The 24,351-nt window shown below is 39.7% G+C and overlaps 2 protein-coding genes across 3 annotated transcripts in view; one reads left to right on the forward strand and one right to left on the reverse strand.

The window, feature by feature from the left end:
• Nucleotides 1–24,351, reverse strand: part of aralar1 (calcium-binding mitochondrial carrier protein aralar1) — a 115,480-nt gene that overhangs the window by 55,376 nt on the left and 35,753 nt on the right. Inside the window, exon 2 of the mRNA XM_087346765.1 lies at nucleotides 20,106–20,277. Within this exon, the coding sequence (XP_087202891.1) occupies nucleotides 20,106–20,153 (48 nt within the window). The 5' untranslated portion in view covers nucleotides 20,154–20,277. The remainder of the gene's footprint in view (nucleotides 1–20,105; nucleotides 20,278–24,351) is intronic.
• The window catches only part of LOC110839444 (uncharacterized), a 77,530-nt gene continuing 55,878 nt past the window's right edge, over nucleotides 2,700–24,351 (forward strand). For both annotated transcript variants that reach the window (XM_087346767.1, XM_022083626.2), the window contains exons 1-2: nucleotides 2,700–2,814; nucleotides 21,491–21,613. In XM_087346767.1, the coding sequence (XP_087202893.1) occupies nucleotides 2,715–2,814; nucleotides 21,491–21,613 (223 nt within the window). In that variant the 5' untranslated portion in view covers nucleotides 2,700–2,714. The remainder of the gene's footprint in view (nucleotides 2,815–21,490; nucleotides 21,614–24,351) is intronic.

The raw sequence follows: 24,351 nt of genomic DNA on the forward strand, positions 1-24,351 counted from the left end.
AATAAAGATTTATGTGTAAGATATTGAGGCCATGCACCAAACGCGAAATATTTTTGAAATACATTGGTTTTCCAAACTTTGGTATGCATGTAAAGCGAAGTGATATGCTTGCCATGAAAGGCAACAAAATACAGACGAACATGTTTCCTTTCCATTAAAATACGTGAGACTAAAGCTTATCCATGCAAACTTGCGGTTCGCTCACATCGCGTGAATGCGTCACATCAAAACAAAAACAAAAAAACTTTGTTAGTTTGTTTCTGTACAAAAAGACATCCGGGAGCAAATCCGACAGACTGAGATTTCCTATTTTGTATTTACACTGCAACTGTTCAGCACAAAAAAAGGTTGATATTTTTGTAAATATCGAGCAGACCGGAGTAGGGGTTAACCTTCAAGCCTGAATATGAAAAATATCCCATTCTTATCTCGTCAAGATTACCGACATTTTCCGTAGCTTTCGGTAATCGTTACAAGCATGTTATCCTTAAATAGGCCACGATCCTTTTTCGAACTGGTTCAGCAATATATATAATATATGCCGCTGGCCTTGTAATCCTGGGGTCTCGGGTTCGATTTATAACTTGTGTTGGGCAAGGCCGTGGTCTAGGCAACACGGAGTTTTCCTCCGTGGCATCCCAACAATTACTCCATTCACACACAGAAGAAGGCAATGGCAAACCACTTCTGGATCATCTACCAAGAACGTATATGAACAGGTCCCAGTCCGAGAAAAGGATCGAAGGATCCTGTTCATATGGACCTGTCGTCAGACAGAACACTAAATAAAGAAATAAATTATAAGGCTCTATATCGTGTACAATTAAAGACAACGCTACCTGCAAACTAGTGAATACGTTCGAATGAAGATTTCGGTTGCAAGTTACATTTCACGTCCAGCTATTATCATCATTTACAGAAATGAAACAGCGAATTGAAACAAAAGTCTCTTCACTCATCCGCGCCTTAACGTGTGCATGAGTTCTGAACAAAACACCGAAAGAGGTTCCTCCTAAAATGTAGGCCTGCACGAGTGTTAACGACAATGACAACCTGAAATATAGTTAAATTAGCAGTTTTCGCAATCGAACTTACGCCATTTGTAATTGGGTTTTACTGCCATGTTTTCTGATAATTTTAGACCAGATAACAGCAGCGCAAACATAACTCAAAACTGTGTCAACAAATTCAGTCATTTTATCGTCTAGTATCTAATTTTTTCCAGGGGAAATAAGTTTTATAAATAGGCGTCGAACATCCAAGCTCTCTCACAGTTTCAATTTGTTTCAATTTCATTTTTTTATATTTTATATGTCAGGGGTCGGCAACCTGTGACCCCTCGCAACAGTTCTACGCGGCCAATCATATGTTACGGAAATCGGCAAATGCGAGATGGGCAAGAATTTTGATACTGAGGAAATTTTATTTTAATATAAGCGTAAGAACAAATAATCACAAAGATTATTTTAATATAAAATTGTACATTTAGACCTGTAAAATCTCATCACTCCACAAGAGGCACATTGTTCTGTCGGTTGCTTGAACCACGTGAAATTTAACTAAATATAATAATTACTGTGGCATTAATAATTAAAACTTTAAAAAGTTAACATTGAATTGAAATCAAAACTGTTTGACTGCTAACAAACTACGTATTAGTAATAAACTCTCGTTGTATAGAGAACACACCCACAGCAAAATCCGTTTTGAAGCTCATTCTACCTTAAGAAGCTTATGGTCGCTCACCTAGCCAAGAAATACTCCTCCTTTTACGGAACCCGAAGTTTTATAAAATGTCCACAAGAGCTCGCCACTAGACCCTGTTCACAGCCAGATGAGTCCAAACCACGCTCCGACACAGTCATATAAATATAATTTTTAATGTTCCCACAGATATCTCCGATAATTTCAGTCCAATCGACTAAAAATTTAAAATTTCGCATATGACCTCATTCCTGCTACATGTACACCCACTCTCAACACTCTTTATTTGATCGGCGGAACATTATTTAGCGAACAGTAAACATTATATACTTCTAGTCTTAACTATTCGAGGTGTAGAATACGTAGGATGAAAAGTTCTCGGTACGTAATTTTCTCAATTTATTTCTTACCTGAGATATTTCATTGCAAGTTTTTTGCTTACGACGTTATTATTTTATTTTATTTATTTAGTGTTCTGTCTGAGGACAGGTCCATATGAACAGGATCCTTCCATCCTTTTCTCGGACTGGGACCTGTTCATTTACGTTCTTGGCAGATGATCCAGAAGTGGTTTGCCATTGCCTTCTTCTGTGTGTGAATGGAGTAATTGTTGGGATGCCACGGAGGAAAACTCCGTGTTGCCTAGACCACGGCCTTGCCCAACACAAGTTATAAATTCGGGTACCGCCGGGAATCGAACCCGAGACCCCAGGATTACATGGCCAGCGTTCTAACCGCTAGACCACCGCGGCTATCTTACGATTTAATGAGAACATTTATTTAAAATAACTTACGACGTTATTTTAAATAAATGTTCTCATTAAATCCCAAATATTGCGCGAAAATAAAATGTAGCTACAGAATTTACTTCGTATTTCAGAAAACGTTGGTTTCCCTCGGTTCTAGGGGCTTTCCTGTAAGTTGAGGGTGGAAAATGTTCAATCGATTTCTGCAAACTGTTGTTGGAGCATGCGCGTTGCTGACATGTGATCGGTTTCTACCCTTCTTCAATGAATGCGCACACATTCGTGCTCTGCGCTCCAGATAGGCAAGTACGTCTGACAGTTTCTGTTCTCTGCGTGACACCCACACGATCCACACAGCTGGCAGGTAAGTTTACTCTCACATTGAACCTCTCAACAATAAAGATACAACACGCTACTTCTCAGCACGCATTTTTCGCATAGGAAATTATAATAAAATATATATAATACGAATTTAAACACTTTAACCTACTTTTATCACATAATTAGTCTACCAAAAAAAAATCACGAAATTTTGACTTAAAAAATATTTATCTCTTAGATTTTTCTATTAAATCATAATCTACGTGTCTAAAACTTAACAAACAAACAAACATATTCGTCGGTAAAACGCATACAGTTCGAGATAATAACAATTGAAAATAAGAATGCAAACTTTGGTATTATTTGGATATAAAATTTGTTATTTATATGATCGCCAACGTTTTAGTAATGACGAATATTCTCGTAACTAATTTTAACACATTACTATTATAAGTTATTTCGGATCAAATTTGTGTTATTCCCTGAAGGTAGATTTCTCACTTCTTGAAATTCTCTATACCCAAAGAAAAGATATGACGACTTATAGTTAGCTCTGTTTCGGGCATGGGGTTTATATACACGACCTGACTAACGATAAATAAATCAGTATTTTGCCCACGAGAAGGAATTAGCGAATTTTTCATGTAAATACGTCTATAAGGAAGGGTCATTCGGCGAAAAGTGTAACAAGTGTACCTAGGGAGCGTCGTGTTTACTCGGAATTGTTGTTACCTTAGAAACGTTACATTACATTACATTACATTCATCTACCACAGACCCATCTTAAGCGTAACTAATTCAAGTTAAATAAGCAATGTCTTAATCAAAATTATCTCAATTGTAAAGCATGTATAAAGGAAATATTTAGAATAAAGCCAATATATAAACTTCCTTTCCGTATAGACGTATTTACGTCAAATTCTCAGGAACCGTGGTTCCACTGACAACTTTGTATTTATTTGTTTCATATCATTCTCACTGTAAACAGCGTTCATTTCCTTAAACAGCGTTAACCAGTTGATATTTGTAATGGTGAAGAGTTGAGTTTCCTTCGCGGTACGGACTGAATTCTTAAATATTACTTTGAGAAGCTTCGGTTTTCAAAGCGTTAAGACTGACCTCTGCCTCAACGATTTAAAATGTTTTTTTTTTTAAATAAAATCATCGTCTACTTATTAAACCCACGAACCTAGTCTAACACATCACTAACTTTTCCTCCTTTCACCTGAAGAAGGAAGTAGAATCAACTCCCGAAAATTGTTGGTTTTAATAACAAGTGGACGATGGATAAAGTTCAAAAGAACAATTTAACGTGATGGTTCGTTTCAACAGGATAAGGCGCATGAGATGGGTAGAACATGTAACACGCAATTGGCATAAGATAAATGTATGCAGAATTTTGTAGTTTGAAACTTCTAGTGATGGGACCTTGCGAATATGGCAATAATGTTCAGGGTTCTTTAAAATACAAGGACTTTCATGGCAATAAAGTTTAGGGTTAGTTTGTGACCTCTGATAAGATTGGTTGAAAGAGTGAAACCTCTTGATTATTAAGGATGCAATGCAGACGATAACACACAACAGTGTTAATTAAAATTAGCAGAGTGCCTGCAGTTTTAATGAGAGAAATTAGACAAATTATTTCATTTCTTATCAATATTTATTGCCCGGTAGCTTGTATTAGGCATGAGCATTTGATAAGTATTGCTGAATGTTATAGAAATTTTATTATTCAGCAGGTCTGTGGGACCGTAATATGCGTATTGCTACGCACAGGCTACATGATAAAAAAAAACCTAGCGGAATTCTATAGTGTAATTCTGTGCTTTTACGTGTATCTGAACATTCGAAGTTAACGAAAAATAGAATTTATTACAAATGACAGCAACAGAAATTCTGTATTTCAGAACGGCCTCAGGGTAAGGAAATACAGACCAGAATCAATAACGAAGAACTTCGAATAAACAATATCGATATAATAATGCGAAAGATGAAAGTAAGTGGTTTGGACATTTGGAAGGAAAACAACTGAATCCTCTAAGTTTTTCAAATTCTACAAACCGACAGGGACGTCGGACAAAACTCCGGACGGAAAGGTCATACGAATTCTTGTAAAGAGGAAAATTTATGAAGAAATGAAAGAATCGAAACGCAAAGTGATCGGAAAATACTTTCGGATTACAAGGATCTTTATTAAGGGTATTCAGACGACCATCAGTTATAAAATTACAAAATTGGCTGTTCCGTATATAAACACCTTCCTATCAGAGCCAAAGTCGATTCATTGAACAGCAGGTAGTTTTGACTTGGAGTGTACAGAAAATAGAATTATTCTTCTGGAAAAGGAAGCCAGCCAACAGCTACACAGAAAAGAAATCTAAAACACCCTTCCCGAAGAAGACCCACAACTGATGCCATTTCGAGCAAAATTTAAGTAGTTTTTCGTGTCAAACAACGGAAGAGCTGAGTGTTAAGTAAGATTACAGGATTAATTCTGTACCGGTATAAATCGAGTGAACTGAAGTATGTGAAATCGATGTAATATTAACGCTAACTCAACTTTTCAGTCGAATAACCTCTATTCGGAGAGGAATAACATGAAACATAACGCTGAAAAAGAGTTTGACCTAGGCGAAAATAGGGTACCTCACGCAATCTAACCTAACCTAACCTAACTTAACATAACCTAACATACCTAATCTAACCTAACCTATTCTAACTTATCCCAACCTAACCTATTCTACCTTATCCTAACCTAACCTGACCCAACCTAACCTAACCCAACCTAACTTAACATAACCTACTCTAACCTAACCTATTCTAACTTATCCTAACCTAACCTATTCTACCTTATCCTAACCTAACCTAACCTGACCTGATCCAACCTAACCCAACCTAACCTAACCTGATCCAACCTAACCTAACCTAACCCAACCTAACCTAACCCAACTTAACCTAACCTAACTTAACCTAACCTAACGTAACCTGACCTAACCTAACCTAACATAACATATCGTCTTTTGGACAACAGATAAAAAGAGCTAACCTTCTTGAACTGTGTACTTAGTGAACTCACACATAGCAGAGAATGTGCTTCTGAAGACGCACAAAACATAAATAAAACTTGGAAAGAGACCACTTGGAAGACCGTGGGGAAGATGACAGAATAATATTAAATGGAACTTAGAATATTAGGATATGTCAGTGTAAACTTCATTCATCTAGTTCATGATTGGACCAGGTGGAGGGTTTTTGTGAAGACAGTAATGAACACCAGCGTTCCATTAAAAACAAGGATTTTCTTGACTATCTAAGCGACTATTAGCTTATCAAAAAGGACTCTTTTCCTCACATTTGACAGAACACGCACCCCCATCATGCATTTGTTTGCATAAATATCATACGACAATACGAAAAGAATTGGCCCGAACATACGTTTTTCTACGTGAATAATTCTAGTAATTGGTCTCTGAACAAATGCGATGGCCTTCCGACATCACAACTACCACCCGGGGACCTGAATGAACGTTTTGGTAATTGAAGTTCTGAATATCTGTGTTTGTCCGATAGGAATCGGAGGTCCCATAGAAACACGGGCCAAGCGCATACGATGATTGCGGTATTAAGGGGAATCTAAGAATGAACGAGTTGCAATCCAAGTGCATATTCACGTCTAGTCACCAGAATGCGACACAGTCGGGATATTAAGGTAGCTAATGAATGAATCCTTCGTGAATATGGTACAGTCATAAACGCGTAATAACGAAGACAGCAAATCAAAATAATGCTCATTGAATTTGGGAAATGTATTCAGTTCAAAGTATCTTCTCTTCCTTATCCTGTTAAGAAAGGATAATATTAAAACGCACAAAAATATAATATTTTAATATTAAATTTACCAATCTAATTTATACCTGAGGACGGTTAAATATAATCGAAACATGTCTTAAGAGACGTTCCAATTTGTAAATCGATCATTCGATGCGGAACGTGAAATGATATTTTAAATATTTTAATATCTTATTAAAAATTGTGATTTGACGGAAAAATATTAAAATATTAACTTAATTCACAATATGACGCAAATATATACTACCTTAAAAATATAATGTTAAATGTTTTGCGTTGCCGTAAAACTTTGTTTCCCACCCTAACAGAACACAGACTGAACACATCTTGAGCACAATTATTCAAATTTAATCTGTTGTTAACCTCAGATTCTTAAAGACGTGTTCAGCCTACATTTTGTCTGTTTTTTTTTTTATTATTATTACTCTTTGTTCCTTGTCACTTTCACGTGCTTTATTCTTCATCTTCGGTTGACACTGACCCATTCAGTATTAACTTATGATATTACGAGTCCTTGTATGGTGGATCGGCCACAAAGTCCGTAAAACTCGGAAATAAAGCGAGCGAACTTCATGCTTCGAGTTGAATTCTGTTGTTTTTTAGGACTCATCTATTTCCGTCTAGCTTATGTACCTATTTATCTCGCGTGCATTTCACATTTTCATATTTATTTTTCCTACATTTTGTTCATATTTATACCCCGTTATTATTTTCATAACTTTTCGTCACCTGACGAGAGCACATAAAAATTTTCCACTCGAAGGATGAGAAGACTGTAATGTCCGGTCTTCGCCTTTTTTTTTTATCAAACGCGAATGAAGTATTAATTACAAAGTGTGAGCCATGATGGAATTTCTAGATTCCAATGACACACATTTTCCGTGTTCCTATTAATGTGTATTGTTATTATTATTAATAAACGCCATGGAACACAGTCCTTTCCGATAATTCAAAAGAAGCTCACGTGATATGAAATTCTCTGTCGTGTTCACAAAACCAATCACTGCACATTTCCTCATATACATTAATTTAGCTCTCATCCTAACACCCCCCCCCCCCGAAATTAAGGTACATTTTAATGCGAAAACCCCTCATTATACGCTCAATAAGCTAGGCTGTACCTAACCACAAATAATTGTAATTAACTTCTTAGTCACCTTATAGAGCAGACGGATTTTATGAAGCAACCTGTAGGTCTAGTCCCCCCATTTAACAGAGCAGTTGATTGGCTGATAACTCTCTGAGCGACATATGGTGGTAATTAAATTATCCCAGCACGGAAACATACATGATGGATACGCCACTTGTATTAATCGATTCATGGTTACCTGACGCCTTTGTATTATTAAGTGGGCGAATTCAGAAGCAAATGTCAAGGTAGCCGAGTCAGCGGTCGGAGAGCACCTGTCACAAACAATTTATTCGGTCCTACTCGTATTTTACACTCGAGCAAAAGATGTATTTGTTTGATAACCAAACAACTGGTGATGACAGAAATATTAATGCGTTTTAAGTAAGATTTGATGTTCTCACGGCAATGAGTCCGAAGATGGCTGCCATCGGGGACGTCCTGAAGATGGAGGCACTAAACTCATCTGAAACGTAGATCGATATCTACCTGACTACACGTCGCAAAATCCCAGAAGACAGCCATTTTAAAGTAGGAAAATTCAAAGTTACGCTTAACATCCAACCACCTCACATCCAGATATGAAGTTGTGAGATGTGATTTAAGATTTTGAATGTTATGAATATGGTCTGATGATAATTTTGGCTGGTAAATGTCAAAGAAATGACTTCATTAAAAGTTTTCTGTCAGCATTTCAAAGGTTATAACCCAGTTATTTGTATCTTTTGTCGACAAAATATTTAGTAAAGAAGATGATGTTGCTTTGAAACCCCCAGAATCTGGACCTAGATTCTAATGTCAGGAAAATAAAACGAAGAGGAAATGTAAAATTATTTTTAATATCGAGATATTACACGAGAAGTTCAGGATTGGGACCGCACAGTCCAAATCCCACGTCATTTTCTATGTATTGCATCCCACACAAGCAGCAATTTCCAGGCTTTCTTCATTTCCTTATAAAAAGAAAAATGAATCAATGTTGGCTTCTCGGAAATTCAATCTTCAATGATCGACGTTCGTCGGGCAGAACATTTACTTTTGTTATAATTCTGTATAGAAATATCATAGAAAACGCAACGTCATATAATATAACCTGACGCTTTCGAGGAATTTATACACTGAAGAATCAGCAACTGAAGACAGGAAATATCAGTTCGAGAAGGAGTCCGACAGTATAGATATTAGATCAGCCCTGACTTTACCTTAAAATTATATTTTGCACAGAATCTGTTGATAATCTAGGATAACTCAGTCAGTATGTGGGTTCGAGTCCCGTTTGTCGGAACACAGCCTCTTACAATGCATCATATCTGTGCTATATAATACAAAGATCAATAAATACAACATTTAAGACTTTTTTCAAAACTTTGTCGACTTGAAAGTTTTTAAAGCAGAACTTATATTCCTTTAATAATTTAACTTCCAGACATAAATATATATGTAGGGGAAGTCGGGGAACGTAGCAACACGAAAACAACTTTATCTGTCTGTTTCTGTGGACAGTAAACCAGTTTGCTGTTTTAAGTTGTTTCAAAATATATATTGACATATTTTTATTATTTAAATACTCTGATAAAACAATAATTTACGATATCTGTAAATTTCATATATTTGATTTTATTTATACATTCTGAACATAATCCGGAGGAAATCATTTTTCACGCACACATATAGCAAACCCGTGCATGTTTATTTTCTGTATATCCCACTCAGCAGTAGACCACTGCAAATATATTAATCAGGAATAACAATTAATAAGTGCTATCAGGGTAGTTTACAACAGTTACACAAAGTTTTTGTAATGTTCTTACTTCTGTTGTATTTTTATGTAAGTGTTCCTATATGATATTAATTACAACGTGCCCCGGTCTCCCCTATTTCCACGACAAATGACATTTTTATTCGAATTTGCGTAGTTCCTATGTGCAGTTTCTTCACAAAGTAACAGGAAAAGTTAAAAATACCTGAGCGTCTGAGCTTTCAAGCTTTTTTTTGTGACAAATTTACTGCAGAGGAATTGTCCTGCGTTCCAGTCTCGGTGAAGATGTCTTCAGGGGTAACGACATTGTGTCTATGAAATTCAACGATATTTATCGAATTATAAGGCCTATGAAAACCATTTCGGGAAATAAAGACTGGTAAGAAATTTTAAGCTTTTGTCGAATTTCTACGTAAACTAACATTTTCTATTAATATTTCATAAAATATATGTTACACTAGGGACGAACGTGTTAAGTGATAGGAATTCACGTCAAATTTAACTAGAATTAAAATGCATTGACACAGATTCTAAGACTCATAGACATTCATCAAAATAAACTTTCTAGAAAGATGTTCATTAAATTGAGAGACAGATTATAGCAAACCTAAAACACTTTCACTTACCACTATATTCACAACCTTAAGCTAATTACACGTTCAAAAACTAATCTAAGTATGAAACATCATGAAGAAGTTTCACAGTAAATATAAATTCTTGTACAGTCCTGTACGTACTTAGCTGCATATTTCAGTGCGAAGTCCGAAAGAATTCATCGCAGCTGAATCCTGTCACTCGCACACTGCGTACCCGGGAGCTTGCGTGCTTCAGATAGTTCATGCCCACTACTTTCCAGCTTGACTCACATACAAATGATAAATTCCACCGATGCACGAATATTTGTCTGCGATTTTAATCAAGAGACAATGGCATTTAAGGCACGAACGCTTATAAGTTGTTACTGATCATTATGAACCTTAACATTTCTAGAGAATTTGTTGGTATGTTGCGCCGTATTGTCTCATGAACGCTGGCCTTGTAATCCTGGGGTCTCGGGTTCCATTCTCGGCGGTGCCCGAATTTATAACTTGTGTTGGGCAAGGCCGTGGTCTAGGCAACACGGAGTTTTCCTCCGTGGCATCCCAACAATTACTCCATTCACACACAGAAGAAGGCAATGGCAAACCACTTCTGGATCATCTGCCAAGAACGTATATGAACAGGTCCCAGTCCGAGAAAAGGATGGAAGGATCCTGTTCATATGGACCTGTCGTCAGACAGAACACTAAATAATAATAAGATGAGGTGGTCTAGCGGTTGGAACGCTGGCCTTGTAATCCTGGGGGTCTCGGGTTCGATTCCCGGCGGTGCCCGAATTTATAACTTGTGTTGGGCAAGGCCGTGGTCTAGGCAACACGAAGTTTTCCTCCGTGGCATCCCAACAATTACTCCATTCACACACAGAAGAAGGCAATGGCAAACCACTTCTGGATCATCTGCCAAGAACGTATATGAACAGGTCCCAGTCCGAGAAAAGGATGGAAGGATCCTGTTCATATGGACCTGTCGTCAGACAGAACACTAAATAATAATAAGATGAGGTGGTCTAGCGGTTGGAACGCTGGCCTTGTAATCCTGGGGTCTCGGGTTCGATTCCCGGCGGTGCCCGAATTTATAACTTGTGTTGGGCAAGGCCGTGGTCTAGGCAACACGGAGTTTTCCTCCGTGGCATCCCAACAATTACTCCATTCACACACAGAAGAAGGCAATGGCAAACCACTTCTGGATTATCTGCCAAGAACGTATATGAACAGGTCCCAGTCCGAGAAAAGGATGGAAGGATCCTGTTCATATGGACCTCTCCTCAGACAGAACACAAAAAAATAATAATTGTCTGATAGGAGTTTACAGACGTTTCAGACGCCCTTGTTGCCTCCATCATCAGGGCGAGGATGACATGGCCGTTCTTCATGGTTTCGGCGCCGCGTAAACTCTTCGTCAGATGCCAGATCTTACTTCGACCCTGTCACATGACAATTAAGTTGCGATCACATTATATTTTCACCGTGACGCGTATACACGTCAAGCTTACGCATCCTGAGTCGGCATGACGATACAGCACACACGATTTATTCAAGCCGCGGGCCGAGTAAAGGCGAGTCCTGATAGCAATTAGGTGCCTGAGTATTTCCACCACAGGTCCATTAAGTTGGAAACATCTAAAGACACTTCAGCTGTCGAGGCGAAGTTGTGTGCCCTTTATAGACAGACGATGAATCTCACTGCCCTGGCCTCAGACTTACATCAGACACGATATTATACCACGTAGACATCAAAACAGGTCTTATAATAGCACAGGAAATAACTCGAGAGATTTTACGTTCTCACAGCGACATGTATGAGGATGACGTCATAATATTCATCATCACACTGACGACGTCGGTCATTACCAGACTACTCGTTACTACATTCAAGCAGACAGCCATTTTTCAGTGTGTAATACGCTTAGCCTAAACGTATTTAAATATAAACTGTTTTACGAAATAATTTTCGGCGAATAAAATGGACAGCTAAGACCAAATTCAAAATTCAAAACAGCACTGAAATTAAAGCTCAGATATTGAAGTGAGGTTGATCCTAACTAAAGCGTTGAATCAGCACAGACGGACCCCTGTTAAGATTTTTAAAATTTTATTACCTAAGGAATGCAGGTAGAAGGGAAGTTCCGTTTATAATTTAATTATGTTTGTTACTGTACTATCAATTTCAACAAGATTCATTTTAATATTATTCTCCTACATAACTTTAGTCACCATATCTTCAAGAAACTTAGCTGCGAAGGTATTAAAAATTTGTTCTCAAAGGTATACGAAACATTATCAGAAGCCTGCTTTTTCCTCCTTTAATATATTACACTCTACCAACTGTTACGTGCAAAAACTTAGAAAAGGTCTTCTCCTTTTCTAAGGTCCTATTCTGTAAATCTTTTGGATGGACTTAAAAGACCTCGATATACGGAGCTATATTAATATGGAAGCCTTCGTGCGAAAAGTCCTCGATGAACAGAGGTGCATAATGACGTTAGGAAAACAGTAATACAGCTGGAAACAGCTCTGAAACACGAGAAGTTAGTTTTATTGAACGAAATGTAGCTTACTAGATTATCGCGTTACCATAGCGACAGAGTCAACAATGATTACTGCGACATCTAGTGGGAAGATTAGGTATTGTAATGGTGGGAAGATTTTAACGTGGGACCGAGTCCCTGAAGGTAGAAACATGCGACAAGCCGTAGGAATGCCCTAGAATGCGCTGGCTTTCGGAAACAAATCGATCACAGAAAACTGCAAGCCACTGTCATTCGTTTGAAAGAAGGAAAAATTAATATTTTCATCTGCTAATAAAAGTACCTTCTGTTCTGTTGTGCATAAATAAGACTTCGTTCAAATTAAACACAAAGCCACTTCCACAGAATACAGACCACGTTAAATTTTATGAACAAGTCTGACATAGATTTCAATTGTCACTGTACGTTTCATATTTAAAAACATCTTCGCCTTGCCCACATAACGCAGTGAACTGTTGTTGTTCAAACACGAAACGCTAGAAACAAGTTTATCAGGCCATATAAAACCCATTTATTTGTGGTTTATTTAAAAATACTTGCCAAGCACCTGGACAGTATAACGCCAAATTACAGGACGATTAATGACCAGTGATAACACGATCTAATTAAATGTACTGACTACTCATTAAATCTATACCGCATTGCAGTGGAGATGAGGGGGGGGGGTGCTGTTACTTCTTCCAAACATCGTCCCTCATATTACTGTTCACGTTCCTTTAAAGAATGAAATATCGATTACATTATTCTTTACATCGATAGCAATTTGGAGCGCCACATATTTTTCTCATAAATAGAATTAAATATTCAAATTATATATTCTGATAAATGTTTTCTGAGAATAAGACTTGGGGTGGGTGTATATTTGTTGTAACATCGCGATATCGTTCCTCTTCATAGTCGTTTTATTTATTTAGTGTTCTGTCTGACGACAGGTCCATATGAACAGGATCCTTCCATCCTTTTCTCGGACTGGGACCTGTTCATATACGTTCTTGGCAGATGATCCAGAAGTGGTTTGCCATTGCCTTCTTCTGTGTGTGAATGGAGTAATTGTTGGGATGCCACGGAGGAAAACTCCGTGTTGCCTAGACCACGGCCTTGCCCAACACAAGTTATAAATTTGGGCACCGCCCGGGAATCGAACCCGAGACCTCCAGGATTACAAGGCCAGCGTTCTAATCGCTAGACCACCGTGGCTCTTTTCATAGACTACCCATAAGTTAAAACATTATTTCTTTTGTTGCGAAGTGTGGAAATAAATTTTGTCAAGACTCGCTTACTTATACTCTGGAAAAGATTTATCACACCGTAATAAAAGTAATGATATTAATTTAATTATGTAGGCCACAACTCCGATCCAAATATGTTGCACTCTAGACACGAAAATATGGCCAAGACTGTACTAATGCAAATCATTTCCAGAAATACATTGTCATTACAAAAATACGCATTCTAATACTTTGTAAATGATTAATTTAGGATGAATTGGGATCATAAAACAGTCTGGATGCAATGATGTTTTAACAAGACTGAGAATATTATGCAGTAACTTGGTGATTCACATTAATAGGACACAACAACATTACTTAGCGCGCAACGAAAAGTGTGCATATGTCTGGAGCTGAGAAAAGAACCAAATTAGATAATTTCAGTATCTGGTATTGAGCCGAGACAATGGGTGCAACATATGAAGGTATTTTTTAACTGACAGCGCGCCATATTGATCCAGAAACGAGCGTTTCAAGACATCTGGTCCAACTGTAAGCGTTCTTCAACCAACGGGAATCCGTATGCCCAGCAGCGCACCTGGCGGACAACGGAGAACTACACGATGATTGATCATGTACAGTTTTTTGTATCCAGTATTCCTACCACGGAGTTTACATTTCTGCTACAAAATGTCTTTTTAGTCTCCAAAATTCTATACATTAGATGTAACAGTGAAGCAAAGCGAGTTTTATGGCTATTTGCGTTTGAACTTGATAAAATATGCAATGAAATTTTCTATTGCGAGTAGGAAAACGCATAGACCGCCACCTGCTAGCAGAACATGGAACTGATATTAGCCCCGCTGTGATGCGGTTACGTACATCCGAGATTCTAACCGATCCCAACTACAATTATCGAACGTAAACTTGCCATATACAGGAATTCCTAGCAGCATGAAGGGACTTGGATATTTGCAACATCCCGAAGTGAAGGTTGTCTTCGTATGGAAACAAGAGTTAAATGCAGTGTCAAACCTTACTTTTTTTTTAAAAGGGTTAGCCAAATGCCGAGGCCGACTCGTAACAATTGTGGCAACTTGGCGTTTATATCGTCTGTACTGGCCAAAATGACTCATAATGTCTTGAAAAATCTCATATCAAATCCCTGACAAAACCTTTCGTAGTCAAGACAACGTGTTGCCACACTAGGCGACCTAATTTCCCGGCGCAGTGTTTAAGTGACAAGATAGGATGCTCTGACAGTTATTTTATTTATTATTTAGTGTTGTGTCTGACGACAGGTCCATATGAACAGGATCCTTCGATCCTTTTCTCGGACTGGGACCTGTTCATACACGTTCTTGGCAGATGATCCAGAAGTGGTTTGCCATTGCCTTCTTCTGTGTGTGAATGGAGTAATTGTTGGGATGCCACGGAGGAAAACTCCGTGTTGTCTAGACCACGGCCTTGCCCAACACAAGTTATAAATTCGGGCACCGCCGGGAATCGAACCCGAGACCCCAGGATTACAAGGCCAGCGTTCTAACCGCTAGACCACCTCATCTTATTATTATTTAGTGTTCTGTCTGACGACAGGTCCATATGAACAGGATCCTTCGATCCTTTTCTCGGACTGGGACCTGTTCATATACGTTCTTGGCAGATGATCCAGAAGTGGTTTGCCATTGCCTTCTTCTGTGTGTGAATGGAGTAATTGTTGGGATGCCACGGAGGAAAACTCCGTGTTGTCTAGACCACGGCCTTGCCCAACACAAGTTATAAATCCGGGCACCGCCGGGAATCGAACCCGAGACCCCAGGATTACAAGGACAGCGTTCTAACCGCTAGACCACCTCATCTTATTATTATTTAGTGTTCTGTCTGACGACAGGTCCATATGAACAGGATCCTTCGATCCTTTTCTCGGACTGGGACCTGTTCATATACGTTCTTGGCAGATGATCCAGAAGTGGTTTGCCATTGCCTTCTTCTGTGTGTGAATGGAGTAATTGTTGGGATGCCACGGAGGAAAACTCCGTGTTGTCTAGACCACGGCCTTGCCCAACACAAGTTATAAATCCGGGCACCGCCGGGAATCGAACCCGAGACCCCAGGATTACAAGGACAGCGTTCTAACCGCTAGACCACCTCATCTTATTATTATTTAGTGTTCTGTCTGACGACAGGTCCATATGAACAGGATCCTTCGATCCTTTTCTCGGACTGGGACCTGTTCATATACGTTCTTGGCAGATGATCCAGAAGTGGTTTGCCATTGCCTTCTTCTGTGTGTGAATGGAGTAATTGTTGGGATGCCACGGAGGAAAACTCCGTGTTGTCTAGACCACGGCCTTGCCCAACACAAGTTATAAATCCGGGCACCGCCGGGAATCGAACCCGAGACCCCAGGATTACAAGGACAGCGTTCTAACCGCTAGACCACCTCATCTTATTATTATTTAGTGTTCTGTCTGACGACAGGTCCATATGAACAGGATCCTTCGATCCTTTTCTCGGACTGGGACCTGTTCATATACGTTCTTGGCAGATGATCCAGAAGTGGTTTGCCATTGCCTTCTTCTGTGTGTGAATGGAGTAATTGTTGGGATGCCACGGAGGAAAACTCCGTGTTGTCTAGACCACGGCCTTGCCCAACACAAGTTATAAATTCGGGTACCACCGGGAATCGAACCCGAGACCCCAGGATTACAAGGACAGCGTTCTAACCGCTAGACCACCGTGGCTGCTCTGACAGTACGCAAAGTAAATCCCCAAACGTGATATAATTCAAGACATTGGCGTCAACTGGGAGATCTTCAAACACCCACTCGACACCCCGGCATTACCGCCTCGTTTGTCTGAGTGGAGGACGAAGGAGTTATGACGTAGGGCGAAAGTCTGACTCCGTCAACAGAACGAGCTGTTGTCTCGTTGTAGCGGATACACCAAAATCCCTTGCACTCGGCAATCCTTTGACAGTCATGCGATGTCGTGATCTCTTGATCTCCCATCAATTGAAACAGTTCTAGCAACTGTTCAACGCCTTCCTATTTAGAAAACAGGGGTAGGAAAACAGACGTTTCCTCCATTTTATTGTGAGCACGGAACAAAAATTCCGACAAGACAATTAACTTCGTACGAGAAAAACAGCAAGGATTACATCTCGAGGACTTTCGAAATTCGAGCTCTTGGTCTAGTATTATTGGAGTTATTACGACATGGACGATGAGACGCGAGAGCTGAGTATTGATGCAGAAATTTTGGCGAAAAGTCTGAAGGTAAGAGGCAACCTGAGAGACCTGAGCAGAGACGGTAAACGTCCCTGTGCTGAACTACTTTTGACTTGTATACGGTGGTTAGCATCTCGCTGTGAAAGCTTCAACCACGACACCTGCTGGACGGAAACCGGGTTTAAAGTCTTGGAGTGGATTAAACTGACTTGGGATGAGACCCATTCCCAGGGTTTCATAAAAGGCGGGGAAATTTTCTGGCCGTCTGAACGACTGTCAGCTTGTCAAGGAGGAATCTCTGCTCCAACATTTTCACATTTCCTTCTGCAACAAGCTTCCTGATTTGACAAAAGACAGACAGTAGTCAGGGCGAAATCGTGCCTTCCTCGTCCGTCAGAATCAAGTGACAGGGTGGGTTAGCTGCCACAGGAGGACATAGAAACCATAAGAAACATTTCCCAGCGGCAACACTTCGTAGCTTGTCATCTCAGGAAATGTTCCTTTCTGCTTGTCGTAGGCAAAACGCACGGTTCGGTTCCGGCCACTGTCCTTGGTGGACGATTTCCTTTTATTACAGAGGAGGCATTAGACGTCCATCCACACTGTCTGCAGTAAGGAATCGATGGAGTTGGTGAAATAATTCAAGAAATAGCTTGGTTTGAGGCTACAGGAACACGACCGACAAGGGTTTACGTCTGAACATTCTCGTCGCTGTAATCTCTCCCACTTCGACGGTGGATCTCAGCGCTTCACAGCCCTGGGGTCTCAGCGGGTGACATCAGACCGTCGTTCGATAATGCAGTTCCACCATGCCCAGCGCACGTCAGCGCCCTTAAAGGGTACAGCCTGAAGTCAGGGCAGGGAACTGCAGGTCACAGATGAGAACCAAACATCTTCAGCACCAAGACCAGCTAAAGCAAAACACTGCATAATGATATCGACGGAGTACTATCCCATAGTCACTCAGCGGGACAAACCGCAAAGACCTACCGTGTTTACAACAGCCAGCTAAACCTCAAACCCTAAATACTTACTTTTATTATCATTGGTTCTATATCCTTGAAGGACAATGACCTCCTCAGACATGGAAAGGTTTCTTAATCTGAAGATATCCGTCTTCTGGGTTGTTGCGCTGTGTAGTCTGGTCGATGTTAACCAACGTTTCAGAGGTCATACTGCCTCCGTCATCAGAGTATGAAGATTTCTGTCTTCTGGGTTGTTGCGCTGTGTAGTCTGGTCGATGTTTACCAACGTTTCAGAGGTCATACTGCCTCCATCATCAGAGTATGAAGATTTCTGTCTTCTGGGTTGTTGCGCTGTGTAGTCTGGTCGATGTTTACCAACGTTTCAGAGGTCATACTGCCTCCATCATCAGAGTATGAAGATTTCTGTCTTCTGGGTTATTGCGCTGTGTAGTCTGGTCGATGTTAACCAACGTTTCAGAGGTCATACTGCCTCCATCATCAGGGCGATGAGTATGAAGATTTCTGTCTTCTGGGTTGTTGCGCTGTGTAGTCTGGTCGATGTTTACCAACGTTTCAGAGGTCATACTGCCTCCGTCATCAGAGTATGAAGATTTCCGTCTTCTGGGTTGTTGCGCTGTGTAGTCTGGTCGATGTTTACCAACGTTTCAGAGGTCATACTGCCTCCGTCATCAGGGCGATGAATATGCCAATAGGTTGTGAGGAGCTAGGTTTATAGGCTGGAGAAAGGTGTAGCCTGCCCCGAGCCACTGGGAGCAGGTATGGGAGTGGACCAATGGTAGCACGTGGGCGAGAGTGGGAGAGGGAGAGAAAGTAGAGAGAGAAAGGTGAGTTTGGTTGTATGGATAAGGGCCCTGATGACGGAGGCAGTATGACCTCTGAAACGTTGGTTAACATCGACCAGACTACACAGCGCAATAACCCAGAAGACGGATATCTTCATACTCACCGCTGTGAGAACCTCAAGTCTTACGTTTCTTAATCTGTTTATACATCTGGTATGAATCCTTGAACGAGTAATCGGTCCACCGTAAGACATTAATTTCGATTTCTGAGGTCATATACAGTCGAAATAAATGTGAATAAGTTCACAAATGATGAGTAGGTAAGTATTTGGAAGGTGACCTATTTCAAGGCAAAAACCACGACATTCATTTGCATGGCTTGACAGAAATCACAAATCTGGCACCTGCTGGCTCGATCTGGGTGGACGCAGTCCAAACGGATCTCCAGACAACATACGATAAAAAATATACCTAGTCATGAAGTTTTACAATTACACCGGCAGAGTACACAGCAATCTGTCATCATCACTGTCAGATACGGGCCATAAATCAATCGTACTAAGGCGAAACATGTGTCAGTGGATCTGCAATTAGGCCTATGACATGTGCGTGTCCCATCGCCATACATAATATTAAATATTCTGTGTTTACGAAAGAATAACTTAAAATGGGGGCACGGTAGTGTTAGGTTTTACATTTTTGAACAAAATTCGTAATTCATTTTAGAAAAAATACCACATAATAAAATAAAGACTGATAAGTAACGTATAGAAAACTAAATTTCATGTCATCAATTAAGTTCTGCAACTTTTATAAGGAATGTTCTTCGATACGGTTAAAACGTAGTAAAATACAAACATAAATAATTTCTCATAATAGATGCGTAGAATCGCTTTGTATCCGCGACATAATGGAGCCGACTGTTAGCATTTCATTTTATTTTATTTTTAATTGTGTTTACTTTTTCCCACCTGAGCTAAATGTCAAGGATTTCATTCTGTCAACTTCAGTATATCTCTATAAGAGCCAACCGTCCGTCCGTCCGTCCCACGCTTTGTCCACGAATGCAGCGTCGTAATACAGAATGCCAAATATACAGTAAAACAATGTTGTACAACCGCATATTTTCCCCCAAAACGGAGCGTCCTGAGGAAAAGAAAGTTAAATACAGGGGTGTCCAAAAGACTGTTCAACGACGGTTCGTAGAGAGAAATTGTACAGAGGAAATGTGTCCCACCTTGCAGAGAAAATTACTGAAACTTACCGATTTATTCTGTTTTGAAGACGTCGGTCTTCTGGGATGTTGCGCCATGTTGTCCGCTAGACGTTTACCGACGTTTCAGAACTGCCTTCCGTCTCCATTATCAGGGCGATGATTTATTTCACGGCGCAACATTCCAGACGGCAGGCTTCTTCATATTCATCGCCTTGAGAACCTGAAATATCACCAAAGCACAGGGGTGTACGAAACATTTGACGATTGTTAGAAAAATAAAAGAATTAGATACAATTTCTGACGCTGTAAAGATTTTAATTTAAAATAAATAAGTTTATTCTTTGTTACCCCGTCCAAAACAATTCTGATCCTGGATCTTTACCCGGATGTAGAGACGATAGGAAGTTGTCCATTCACTTCCGTTTAGTGCCAATGTTAAGAATGCGTGGAGTCTTACCCCCCCTTCCCATGACATGATGTTTAATTAAGCTGAAAAGAACTTCAGCTCTACCTCATTTATTCCTGAAGCATGAAAGTCAGCCTACATATTATCTGTCCTGCGTCCTCGTATCAACTTTAATGGGCGACGAGGAAGTTTACCTAAAAGGACCATAGGAGACAACTCGTAACAAACTTTCTTCTTAGCTACAGGCAGCTTACTTCGTGTAATTGTGTTATCATTAAAAAAAATAACCACATTTTCTATCAAAGTCTCGATACGCCACAAAGAAAGAATATTTAATTCATAAAACTATATCAAATTTAAAAGTTTTACAACATCAAACTCTCCGCCTGAAGAAAAAGTTCCTAGCAAACATTGCGAAAGTAGTCTTGGCTTAAATCAAGGGGCAAGAAACTGAAATACTATAAATGTTCTAAAGGCTGTAAGGGAATTCTGGCTGTCAGCAACATCTCGTACAAGAACCACTTCATTTCTACCTTCTGAAGTTTCGAAATTGCCACCTTTAGGATTTGGGAGTATAAACCCGGAACCAGTCACTTATGAATCTCACAAAGACATAAAAGCCAATGACGTATCACTAAACACGTACCTTAAAAAATTCTATAGTTAATGTCCAATATATTACTATTAACCGTATTTTAACAACATTTAATAACATCTCCTCGTGTATCAGTGTTTTGTTTAATAACTTATAGCAATGTAACATATGTGTATATATTTTCATAAAAGAAACAGAGATAATGTCCAGTGGTTACCAGCATTTTAGTAATTCGAGAAATTAAATGAGGACCTGAGGATGGACTTTCGGGCCCAAAACATGTCTAAGACTTAGATTAAATAGATTCTTTAAATGTTGTACAAACAAGGTTAATAAAATTGTAAAAAATTTCTTCACAGCATGACGCCCCATTATAATCTTAATGTCCAAACTTAAAACAAGTGAACATTAAACAAAGTCCATTTGTTACAGATTCCGAAACTCGAAGCATCGAAATGAAGAGACACTTCGGATTCACGTTGCTAGCACTGATCTTTCTATTGGCTGACGTCAGAAGAAGTTTCGTGGACCCTGCTCCAGTGGAAAATGAACGAGGTTGGTCATTCTGTTGTTCAAATATTCGCCTCTCTCCTTAATTTTACTGAGTTAATTAAGACTTAAATTACGTCTGCAGCTTCAATGTGCAAAAATGAACTCGCCAAAAGAGATAAAGTGATTGGACCTAACAGCGTTGATGTGACAGGAGACTGGAGAAAATTTCATTTTGAGGAGTTTCAAAATTTTACCCCTTTTCAGACATCGTTATGTGAAAATGGAAATTTTTTCCAAATATGAAGTCAAAAGGAGATGTTTTATGTAGGAAGTATGAGTGATAACTGTAAATAAAATTTTAGTTGGAAACGCTGAATGAAAGAGTCACTTGAGAGACATAGTGGTGAATGGAAGGATAACATGAAATTTATGTTGAACAAATACGGTGGTCTAGCGGTTAGAACGCTGGCCTTGTAATCCTGGGGTCTCGGGTTCGAATTTATAACTTGTGTTGGGCAAGGCCGTGGTCTAGGCAACACGGAGTTTTCCTCCGTGGCATCCCAACAATTACTCCATTCACACACAGAAGAAGGCAATGGCAAACCACTTCTGGATCATCTGCCAAGAACGTATATGAACAGGTCCCAGTCCGAGAAAAGGATGGAAGGATCCTGTTCATATGGACCTGTCGTCAGACAGAACACTAAATAAATAGTGAGTTGGATTAACGTGGCCCAAGATAGTATTCAGCGGCGAGCTCTTGTAAACACGGTGACGAACATCCAGAATCCATAAAATGCTGGAATTATCTTGATAAGCTGGTAAACAGTCAGCTAGTCACTTTTCATTTAAAATTACCAACAGATTGTTATATAGAACAGGGCAGTAACAGAGAGTTGCAACAAAGTCCCTAATTGAATGTCGGGTTTGTATGATTAATTGACAAATGAATTTGTAGGTCTCCGGTCGCAAGTTAAATCGTTAGGAGTTTATAAACAATCTGCACTAATTAAGTTAGGCTGTCCCATGGCGTACTGTGTGGAAATTGGTTATTGATAATTGCTTATGAGGTTGAATTCTAATATTGGATTCAGCCACAAATGTAATTCGTCAGAAGAATGTTTCAGTTAATGAACACTGAGCGTGATGGGAGGGTTTTTTGTTTTATTCATAGTACAGCATTTGTATACCGGCGTGGTTCGTGTTTGAAATGAGATGGAAGTGTCTGTATAAATGAATTCGTTTCATTGTCATCATTTTGTTACAGTAGCGTTATTTTATTATTAGTGTTCTGTCTGACGACAGGTCCATATGAACAGGATCCTTCCATCCTTTTCTCGGACTGGGACCTGTTCATATACGTTCTTGGCAGATGATCCAGAAGTGGTTTGCCATTGCCTTCTTCTGTGTGTGAATGGAGTAATTGTTGGGATGCCACGGAGGAAAACTCCGTGTTGCCTAGACCACGGCCTTGCCCAACACAAGTTATAAATTCGGGCACCGCCGGGAATCGAACCCGAGACCCCAGGATTACAAGGCCAGCGTTCTAACCACTAGACCACCTCATCTTATTATTATTTAGTGTTCTGTCTGACGACAGGTCCATATGAACAGGATACTTCCATCCTTTTCTCGGACTGGGACCTGTTCATATACGTTCTTGGCAGATGATCCAGAAGTGGTTTGCCATTGCCTTCTTCTGTGTGTGAATGGAGTAATTGTTGGGATGCCACGGAGGAAAACTCCGTGTTGCCTAGACCACGGCCTTGCCCAACACAAGTTATAAATTCGGGTACCGCCGGGAATCGAACCCGAGACCCCAGGATTACAAGGCCAGCGTTCTAACCACTAGACCACCTCATCTTATTATTATTTAGTGTTCTGTCTGACGACAGGTCCATATGAACAGGATACTTCCATCCTTTTCTCGGACTGGGACCTGTTCATATACGTTCTTGGCAGATGATCCAGAAGTGGTTTGCCATTGCCTTCTTCTGTGTGTGAATGGAGTAATTGTTGGGATGCCACGGAGGAAAACTCCGTGTTGCCTAGACCACGGCCTTGCCCAACACAAGTTATAAATTCGGGCACCGCCGGGAATCGAACCCGAGACCCCCAGGATTACAAGGCCAGCGTTCTAACCGCTAGATCACCGATTGTTATAAACGTACAGCTTGAATACTGATTAATCAGACGAGCTTCGGTTTCAAGGATGTAATACGTTACTTCAATGGTGGTGATATAAAAGTGACAGGTTTAATCACAGAATCATGTAAACAATTAATTTGGCCGGATTCTCTGCACCCGGGAAATTTAATTCACGAGAAATGTCTGACTTGTATTTGGAATTTGCGTAAGTCTTTAATCTTTACATGTACACTCTGTTCAACAAATACTCCCTGCTGTTTATAAGAGTCTAAGGCAGCGTTTCCCAACCTATGGTACGCGTACCATTGGTGTTACGCGAACAAAGTAATAAAAACCCCTGGTCTAAGGTGTTTAATAAAAGTCGTCAAATGATTTCCCATGAATCAGGTTTTGTTCCACAAAAACAAAACCAACTCATCCGTGTCATTGCAGTTCCTGCCGGAAGCCTGAAAGTGACAGTTGCAGTTAACTTTGTCAGTGAACGCACTGTAATGTATCTGTTAGCGGCAAACTATGAAATTCAGGCAATGTGTGAAACTAACAGCTTATTTATAAGATGGTAAAGTTGCGTCATATTGTGATATAATAAATATATATTAAATCTTGTCCGTCTAATCACAATAAATCGAGTGTGTTATTAAAAATGGAATAAA

Source organism: Zootermopsis nevadensis, unplaced genomic scaffold, assembly GCF_977971745.1.
Source record: "Zootermopsis nevadensis isolate Lab colony 2312 unplaced genomic scaffold, Znev_1.0 Znev_ptg000010l, whole genome shotgun sequence".
Lineage (NCBI taxonomy): Eukaryota > Metazoa > Arthropoda > Insecta > Blattodea > Termopsidae > Zootermopsis > Zootermopsis nevadensis.